The 9,655-nt window shown below is 38.5% G+C and overlaps 2 protein-coding genes across 2 annotated transcripts; one reads left to right on the forward strand and one right to left on the reverse strand.

The window, feature by feature from the left end:
• Positions 1-2,138: 2,138 nt before the first annotated feature.
• Positions 2,139-5,852, reverse strand: LOC149242954 (disease resistance protein RPV1-like). Its single transcript, XM_089371077.1, has 4 exons — positions 5,305-5,852; positions 4,135-5,218; positions 3,662-3,994; positions 2,139-3,569 (listed from the first exon to the last, which is right to left on the reverse strand). The coding sequence occupies exons 1-4, from the start codon at positions 5,850-5,852 to the stop codon at positions 2,157-2,159; spliced, it is 3,378 nt and encodes a 1,125-aa protein (XP_089227203.1). The 3' UTR covers positions 2,139-2,156.
• A 1,017-nt stretch (positions 5,853-6,869) lies between these two features.
• Positions 6,870-9,405, forward strand: LOC149242955 (asparagine synthetase [glutamine-hydrolyzing] 1-like). Its single transcript, XM_089371078.1, has 3 exons — positions 6,870-7,314; positions 8,983-9,103; positions 9,218-9,405. Exons 1-3 carry the CDS (start codon positions 7,120-7,122, stop codon positions 9,403-9,405), a joined length of 504 nt encoding a protein of 167 aa, XP_089227204.1. The 5' UTR covers positions 6,870-7,119.
• Positions 9,406-9,655: the final 250 nt, after the last annotated feature.

The following is a 9,655-nucleotide window of genomic DNA, read 5'->3' on the forward strand; positions in this document are numbered from 1 at the left end:
ATTTAGGCAGGTCTTGACATATTTATGCCAACCTTTCTTAAGTCATGGATACCTTTCACTTGAGTTTGAAGTAATCTTAGGAAGTCGTTTGTATTTCATGTTTTTTTTTCTTGTACGTCAATTACCTAGCCATAGCCACACTCCTAATGCAGGGAGGACTAGCTTGTATGGGGAGAACAAGATAAGGTGTATTAAGTTTATGAATTATAAACTTTGGGATTTGCTTGATCTTTCTTTATGATTCTTTAGATATTTTATAGCTACAAACATCAAATACATATTAAGGTAATAGGATTCACAAGAGCCTCAAACAATTTTTTTCCTACAATAGAAATCCACTAATTTAGAATTATTTTCAAGGCAAAATTTGATTTTCCACCCTCCATTTATCATTTTCTCAATATTGTAGTCTTAATTAAGCTTGTGATGAAGGTCTACTCCAAGATAGATATTTCTGTAAGTAACTTCCTTTAAGTTGTTATTATCATTAGACAAAATTAAGGTTGGTGATCTTTTTGTCATCATTATCATAACTTTGTTTTGTCATAATTCACTATGAGCCCAAGGCTAAAACAAAAATCCTTGAATATTCTTAATTGCTTTGTCTAGATCAAAGGTACAACTTGTCATAAAAACAATAATATAATTGTACACAAAAAAAAATGATAGTTATTGTAATTGGAATAGTGTTAGTGCAACCTACTTCTTCTAATATGTGTTAAACTTGTCAATACAACCTTGGTTAACTTCTATATTGCAATTAATTGTTTTCAACCAACCGTTTGTATTATTTAACTTAGCAATAACATTCTTTTACACCATTTATCATAGAAAAGTCAGCTCAAAATGATTATTAGTACATTCGTTTTAAATAATCCTATATTAAACTAGGTGGTCCGTGGTTTAACCCTTTTATCCTAAATTTTAGCTATATGTTATTTTCTTTTCAATATAATCCCTTATAACTTAGCTAAAAAAGTATTGATCATAATGATCATATAAATAGAGAAGTTTCTGTTTCCCTTGTCTTAAAAATAAGAACAATAAGATTTTGAGTTCATGTTTTAGTTAAACAATTCTCCATTGTAAAATTGAAAAACTTTTAAACTTAAAGGAAAATATACAAATTCTCTATTTTTTTTGTAAAGGACTTCTATTTAATAGGCTTTGATATCCATAACTTACATTTTACAAAATATTTCTCCATATTCTATATGTTTCAAAATAAAAACCTAATACTTTATAATAAATATTAAAATATGTTTTAATAAAATATCTTATAAATAATTAAACACTATCTCAAACATTCATCAACTTAGAATTTTCATAAAACCTTTTAAAATAAAATATCAATAAAAAAAAATTATTACTTTTCTTCATTTTCCCAATCAAAACTTTTTTTCATAATTTCAAATTTTAACTTAAATATATATAATATATATTTCCTTTAATCCAGAATTTATAAAAGAAAAACTATTATTAAAATTTTAAAATTATTTATGTTAGAGCGCCAAAAACATTTCAATGCTTATTAATAATTTTAAATTTTTATTTTATAATTATTAATAAAAATATTATTATAAATTTTAAATTAATATTAATATACCATTAGTAATTATTTAATAAAATCTGTCTTTGTCTGAAAGCTCCAAATCTGTTTTACTAAGAATCTCTTGGGGATCGCGTCCGTGACCAATCAATCGGAAGAATTTTTTTACCTTCGTCGAGTGATAACCTAACTCATATTAAGTCAGGATGAGAACTCAGATTGGCAGACTTTACAAACTGTGGATGAGAGACCCACCACCTAAATTTCAGACACCCCTCATTTTTATATATATATATATATAAACTATTTCAGACACCCGTTCCCTCATCTTCTTTTTTTGTATTATATTGAGAGGGGTACTCTGGTTGCAGAGTATTATGATTACTAATTTAAAGTTTAAAAATGAGATTTATTTTTGACTTATGTTTTGGGCGATTCTTTCGTTTTGAAAACCATTCATCGTTGTCATCATTGAACCCAGCCTTCCTTGCACTCCATATTCCTATATTAACTAAAAACATGAAATGGTGAAACCCTTGGTGGCATGTGTCACAAGCAAAAATGTTGATAAACAGTATGTACATTGAAATCATCGGAAACATTACATTCACCGATCAAAGAGGTCTTGATACTGCAACACTAGGCCTTCCTTCAATCGTTGGCGGAGGTGTTCGAGCTCACCCTCACCCCAACGTAGTTTCGGACAGTCATAAGCATAAAGTCTCTTTAACAACATTAAATGTTTTACACCGGACAGCTCCAACCCCGGAATGCTCCTCAGCCTTTCGCATCCAGCAGCGATCAATTCCTCCAAAGATATCAACATCTCAAGATTTGGCAGCTCCTCTAGCCTTACACACCCATTAACATGTAGAATCTTCAACTTCTTGAGCTGTCCCAACCCCGGAATGCTCCTCAGCCTTTGGCATCTAGAAGCATTCAAAAACTCCAAAGATATCAACATCTCAAGATTTGGCAGCTCCTCTAGTATTACACACCCAGTGATGTCCAGATGTTGAAGTTTTGAAAGACCACAAAGCCCTCCTATTTGTGTCAATTTCCTACATTCAGTCAAGGTCAGGCGTTGAAGGTTTGGGCAAACACACTCTGGAAAGAATGCCTCCGATATTTCTGTATTTTCCAGATATATCTCCTTGAGCGCAAGCATGCATTTGCCATCGTCATGGAAGGACTCCAATTTATTCAATTCTCTACCCCTTTCTCTTTCTTCTTCAATCTTTTTAAATGGCAGTTCCAGCGACGGACAATACGACACCTTTAAAGATAGAAGATTGTTCATCTTCAGAAGTTCTTGTGGTAAGTGTTCTATCCCACACATCCAGATAGTCAACTTTTCCAACTGAGACAACGGTGGAAAGGCATTGGGCAAGTATTTCAATCTAGGCGCTCCAGTGATAAACAAATTTTTCAAGCTCCTGAGGTTAGACAGCGAAAGAGGAAGCAGCACTTCCAAAGAATCGCTACCTATTGACAGAGCTTCTAAATTGCATAGGTTCCCAATCCAGTTGGGCAATTCTTTAAAGTTCGCTCGCAACATGTCTAATTCTTTCAAGAACCGTTGATGTTCGATCTGGGGGGCCAATTCTGTCACATTTTCACAGCCTGAGATATTCAAGTATTCCAGGGTTGTAATATTTCCAAGTGTGGCGCTGGAGAGGATCAGCTCGCGGCAACCACGCAAATTTAGACTTTTGAGTCGAGTTAAATTGCACAAAGATTCTGGAAGCATCCGCAAACTTGAGCAACAGCTCAAGTCAATGCGCTGGAGGTTTGTTAGCCTTCCAAAATAATCAGGCAGCGAGATCATTTCTGTGCAGCCATTTAAGCACAAGTATTTCAAGGAGCGCAGTTCACAAAATTCTTCCGGGAAACTTTTGAGAAAGGCTCTGATGGTAATATTCTCAAGGTACTGGAGCTGTCCTATGGACTTGGGAAAGTTTAAAAATGAAGAGGAGACTGCAGTCTCAACGATACGTAGTTCTCGCAACTGAAGAGGAGGCTGCAGTGTTTGGCGTTTCAGGTATCAGAAAGACGTAAATGATGATTTTGGCGTACAAATGAAATGAAGTTACAAAAGAAAAATAAGCATACCCGAGATTCCTCCTTCCACAGCGATTTGAAGCTCTGCCCGGCCATTTCTAAAACTCTCAAGTTCTCCATCGGTATCCACTCAGGCACGCAAGAGTATGGACAATTATGCCAACGGAGCCATCTGAGATTTGGTGACCACGTTTTGTCCAATATGGGTTCTAAATAATAACCATCTGCAGTTGCAACAAACTGCAAATTCGAAATGCCACAAAAACGAGAATCATCCCTCTTTCTTTTGCACCGTGGCTTTCGCCCTTGTGAGCACGACGACCACGACGACCAGATATCAGCTTCACAACCAAGCATCCTAATCCCGCGAACTTCGGTCATTATCTGCTCACATATGAAAAGTATACAATATCACAATTGTAGATCTTTATTTCGAAAAAGCAAAATATATTTCTTGTGAATACAGAAACTTTAAAATTCAAATTTAATCTGAATCCAAGAGTTTGAATGATGGAAGCACTTACACGTGATGATTGCTCCAGCAAATCATCAATGTCCTTCGTCGATTGCTGCCAAAGACGACGGCTCCCTAATCCCTGCGCAATATTTCTTGCCAGGTCACGAAAGTGATCATGCATTCTAATGTTATTTTTTGCGTCCACTTCAAGCAGACACTTGTCCTGTAGATTTTGAATCCCCGTCAAACCCCATATTCTGATGGCACGATCTCTTTCTTCTCCCATGAAAAAGGAAGCAATGTCTAAAAATATATGTTGATCATCTGAACTGAGCTTGTCGTAACTTATTTTAAGACTCTGTTGTATCTCAGTTCCAGGCAGTAGCTTTTCAAGTTCATCCACTGTCTCTTGCCAGTAAGATTCATTCCGTCCACAAACAAGCGCCCCGAATACTTTGAGCGACAATGGCAATCCGTCGCACGATTTTACGAATCGTTTTACCAGATATTCAAATTCTGGTGATGGAAATCGCTGATTCAAGGCATAGCAACAGAAGAGCTCTTTGGAATGAGATTCAATCAATCCCTTCAGATAATAAATTGAGGACTCTAACACCCCTGAACTTCTGAGGACGTGCTTGTCCCTGGAGGTAACTAAAATCAAGCTCTCAGGGCCAAGGATATCCCTAATTGGCAAAAGTGCATCCAATTGAGATGCATGATCTATATCATCTAGAACTATAAGACCATGAAAAGACGAGAGATACTTCAAAAGTATCCCTAACCCTTCAGCGGGATTCTCTATTTTGCAATTTTTTTTACCTATGAAGGCTTCCAAGAGATTCGTCTGTAAAAGAGTTATAGGATTTTGTCTCACATCAAATAAAAACTTGGATTTAGTGTAATCTGATCTTCTACGGTTGAACAATTCCTTGGCTAGGGTGGTTTTCCCAACGCCACCCACACCCACAATGCCCACAACCTTGCAGCGCTCCTGATTGGATAGGGCCCTCTTTTCAAAATTTTCATATTCAGCAACTTTGAGATCCAACCCAGTTGGATGTTTTGCCACATGCACCAATGGCTTTGGAATCATTTTCAGAACTTCTTTCACTACATTGTCCAGTTCCTCAAATTCGTCGTCCTCGTCCCTGAATTGAGTAAACTAATCAACTGAGAAACGCTTACGAATGAAAACTAAGACGGATATTAAGGGACAGGAGAACATGCAGCTCACCTAATCTTGCAACCGCTTAAATCGGCAACAGAAGAAAGCGCGCCTCTCCATTTCTGAATATTGTCAGAGCTGTAGCGTGGCTTCTGTTCACCAGTTTTAGGATCAAGTGTAGTTTTCTTTGCAAGGTCTCGCAGGGCATCAGCGTACGCTCCGTCTTTGACATTATAACGGACCACCGAAGGTTGAACCTTGTAAAAAACTGGAAGAATGGCTTTCCCTGACTCTACCATCAGCACAAGTTCATCCAAGCACCACCAAGATTCGGCATACCTTGGTGAAAAGATTGCAATGTGAACAGACGCACCACGGATAGCCTCTATTATCTGGTGAGAAATGTTTTGTCCCTTCTCCATCTCTTCCTTGTCGAAAAACACTCTCATTAATCCATTGGAAGTAAGGCGTCGGTACAGATATCTGGCGGCCATTTTACCATCCGGACCGCGGTGATTAATAAACAGATCCCAAGGAGTACAAGAAGTCGAGGCAGAAGAGGAGGCCAGGGAAGAGCAAGCAGCAGAACCTTGAGCGGATATAGTTAGATTTGTCATTGGTACTGAAATCTGGAAATGTGTGAACTGATAAACGGGATAATAATAATAAGTTGCAAAGCTTCAATGGAATTCAAAGTTTATGTCGAAATGCACGCGAATGCCGTTTAAAAATGCAGTGGACGCGTTGAACGATGATGCTTTGAATACCATAGACGCGTGACGAAGACCCGCATATAGACGCTTGAGAGATGTCATGTAATACCGGCGCGCTGCACTACTTTTATGTCATAATCATAATAATAATAATAATAACCCGTATTTAAAGGTGCGGTACAGGTGAGATATTCCATTTATGTCATGTAATATTTGGACGATTCGGTATAATATTAGCGGTGGGCTGTGCCATTTTATGAGATATTTCTCCACGTGTTTAGACATTTTTTGAATTTATTGGCCACCAATGTGCGAAGTCGTACGACGTCCACAAATATGGTCCACTACTTTTAGGAGTAGTCTACCCAGGTGGAGGAATTGCCCGGTTTCTGTCGCCGCTCGGAAAATTGTCCGGCTCCGGCCGCCGGCAATCCCTCCGCCACCCTCTTCCTCCGCTCCGCATTCACTCCCTGATTTTTCCACGCAGATCGGATCGGAGCTGGCAATCCTGAAATTTCGCTGACAGATCGCCGCCGCGGAGGAATAATGCCTTTGCCAATTCGAAATGGAGGAATTGCCCGATCGCGGGCTGCTCACTCACCTTCCTCCTCGACTCGGCGCCTCCCGCTCTGCAATTCCTCCGCTCTGCTGCTCGCCACCCAGGTACACTGGACTAACACACCAGGTTTGTTCCGCTGTTTAAATTTCAATTCTCTGCATCATGGATAACATAGCAGTGTTGTTGCGAATTTCCTGTGCCTCCTATGGCAGGCTGCAACACTCTGAGGATCCACCGACAACTTGTTCGTATTCTATGATCCCTTTTGAGTTTTCTTCTTCTTTTTTGACGCAAATGAAATCACCTGCTTGGAAACCGAAGCCGAAGCCGAAGCCCCGCTCGTGCAACCGCTGTCTGGTGTCGAATTGGGTGCATTATATTCTTCACTAAAACAGAGCACAGCGTTTGATTGGGTCGACATTGGAGAGTTGTGGAGGACATCGGGCAACAAAGTTGGGGTTCCGAGCAGAGAATTGAAATTCCCGCTGCTCTCAGATGGGAATTTCACATTATTGAAGAATAGCAAATCGTTATTGTTGAGGAGGGAATAATCTAAACTTGCGAATGTCAGTTTTGGATTAGTTATGGATAAAGTGCATATTCGAGGGCATCATGGATAACATAGCGGTGTTGAGGCAACGATATGGTCTGAACAAAAGTGCAAACGAAGTGGCTATTGTCATAGAAGCGTATCAGACTCTCAGAGATCAGGGCCCCTACCCTGCAGATCAGGTCGTCAGAGATCTCTCTGGAAAGTTTGCCTTCGTTCTTTACGACTCCACCTGCCAAGCTTTCTTCACAGCAGTGGTACGCTTGTCGTTGTTATCCCTTCATTTCCTTTTTTGGTTGGGGGGTTTTGAGATTTTCCATTGAAATATCTAAGATAAACCCTTAATTTTTTCTTTCTGACCTGCTACATGCACATTTCCCTCTATCCTTCCTGCTACATTTCCCTCTATAATAAATAAAATTGAGGCTTCCCAATATTTTTCTTATCCATCTCTGGAATTTTAGTACTCTTTTCATCGGAATCATATTTCCTGGCCGCGCAATTGACAGGGGGGAAAATTTAAGGCCCTGCCTCTTTTATTTAATCCACAGGTTTACCATTTCACTAGCATAGACAGGTGGATCTGCTGACCCTGCAAACTCCTTCCCATCTCTTCTCTTTTTTGGAGTAGCTTTACATTCTTAGATGAGTTATGATGAGATCCTTTTGAAAGGAAGATTTAGCAAATTCAAATTACAAGCCTTGAGAAAAATCTGTGCCATAACTTTAGCTTTCAAATTAACTTGTGGCTTAATGGCAATGTAGAGATTTTTCCAGTCAACTGGCGGTCTTTTGGCGAATTTGCCACACACAGGTTTCAGGATCCATCCTAACTGGCAACGGTTTGATAACAGCAACATATTTGCAGTATACATTAATCTGGTTTATGGATATAATGACTAGAACTCAGTGACTCTTCTAACGTGAATATACTCTGAAATGAAGTAGATAATAGATCCTTTTTAAAACTAGAAGTAGAAGTACATGCCTACTCTTTTAATATATATACTGCATCTTTTTCTTTTTTCTGTTGTAAGGCACTTACTATCCTTTTGTGGTGTAAGACAGTTACTATTTTGGAAAAGTTACAAGATAGACCTGTCAAATTCATGACTTTCATTAAGGTCACGGATGAAAGAAGGTGTCCCATCATTACAAATTGCTATCCATACCCTAGCCATATAGCTACAAGTCCCAAAAGCTAAAACTAACCTGGCCTACCTTACTGATCATAGTTGAGAAACACAGCAGAGTTGGCCATCCAAGAGAAACCCTGTAATATAAAGAATATCTACATTGCTACTCTTGTTAAAGCCATTGTTAAGATATAGGCTTCAATTATTATGACTGTACATAGAAAAGGATGATCGAATTTATTCTACTGAACTTGATGATATGGTAACATAGTGATTCAAGTCAGCATACTGACTCAACTCAGATCTCAGTCGTTCAACCTGACTTTCTGCTTTAATGGACTCCTCTAAGTTCGGGGATCTGGTCTTGACTCTGGGGAGATCGTTTTTGACTTGCCATTTTAATATATGGGACATGATATAGGAGTTTGGCTCGTGAAAATACCTCTTTGCTAAAAGCATTTAAAATTCTTACATGATGGTTGGTATTCCTTTGCAAATGTATGGAAAAATTTTCCCAGGTCCTGCAACACTCCTATTTTGCTTACAATATTTAAGCATGAGTTATTTGCCAATGGATTTGTTCTCCTTTGTTTGGCTAGAGAGGTAAGGGGAAAATAGTTATTCAAAATCACGTGGCCAATGAACACCTTTTTCCCAGAGAAGTCTGTTCATACATCAGATTTCCATAGACCCCAAAAATGTTGCACTGAGTATTTATTTGAATAAAATCTTTCCTTAGAAATTGTGGATTTCCTGGCATTCTGACTCAGACACTATTTTTATTTCCAGGATGCCGATGGTTCAGTGCCTTTCTTTTGGGGCACTGCAGCTGATGGTTGCCTTGTCCTATCTGATGATCCACATGTCCTCAAAGAGGGATGTGGAAAATCTTTTGCTCCTTTTCCCCGAGGTAATATTCGACTGCTAAATTAGACCTTATCTATTCTCTGACTGTTTCACACATCAAGCATAGTGATCTAATTTTTGTCTCTTATTTATACTGATGTTGCATTTGGCCCTGCAGGTTGTTTTTTCTCTACATCAGGTGGCTTGCAGAGTTTTGAACATCCTCTGAATAAGCTGATGCCAATGCCTTGTGTTGATAGAAAGGGGCAGATGTGTGGGGCGAACTTCAAAGTAGATGTGTTTGCCAAGAGGCAGACTAGCATTCCTAGAGTGGGTAGTGAGGCCAATTGGGCCAAGGAATTTTGATATGAACCAGGCCAACTGGGCTAATGAATCCTGATAAGAACAATTTGATATTTAGAAATATCATTTTGTTTTTTATTTCATAGGTATTATTTTCATAATCAATACTGATGAAGCTGAAAAGTGAGTCAGTTTTGCAATGTAAAGGTGATTTCAAAGGCTGTCACTGGCTTATATAAGTTTGCTATCTGCAAAGTTAGTTACTCCAACCTTTCTGATTAATATATATCGTTGACTATAACAATCCTTGAAA

Source organism: Pinus tabuliformis, chromosome 8, assembly GCF_031772625.1.
Source record: "Pinus tabuliformis cultivar Carrire ecotype Pingquan chromosome 8, CPIR1, whole genome shotgun sequence".
In the NCBI taxonomy this organism is placed as follows: Eukaryota; Viridiplantae; Streptophyta; class Pinopsida; order Pinales; family Pinaceae; genus Pinus; species Pinus tabuliformis.

Excerpts from the sequence above, each read along its gene's own strand:
- LOC149242954 (XM_089371077.1), bottom strand. The coding sequence starts at position 5,852 with ATGACAAATCTAACTATATCCGCTCAAGGTTCTGCTGCTTGCTCTTCC. Across the intron at positions 5,219-5,304 it reads TTAAGCGGTTGCAAGATTAG|GGACGAGGACGACGAATTTG; the intron begins GTGAGCTGCATG and ends TACTCAATTCAG. Across the intron at positions 3,995-4,134 it reads TGCTGGAGCAATCATCACGT|ATAATGACCGAAGTTCGCGG; the intron begins GTAAGTGCTTCC and ends ATATGTGAGCAG.
- LOC149242955 (XM_089371078.1), top strand. The coding sequence starts at position 7,120 with ATGGATAACATAGCGGTGTTGAGGCAACGATATGGTCTGAACAAAAGT. Across the intron at positions 7,315-8,982 it reads AAGCTTTCTTCACAGCAGTG|GATGCCGATGGTTCAGTGCC; the intron begins GTACGCTTGTCG and ends TTTTATTTCCAG. Across the intron at positions 9,104-9,217 it reads TTTTGCTCCTTTTCCCCGAG|GTTGTTTTTTCTCTACATCA; the intron begins GTAATATTCGAC and ends TTGGCCCTGCAG.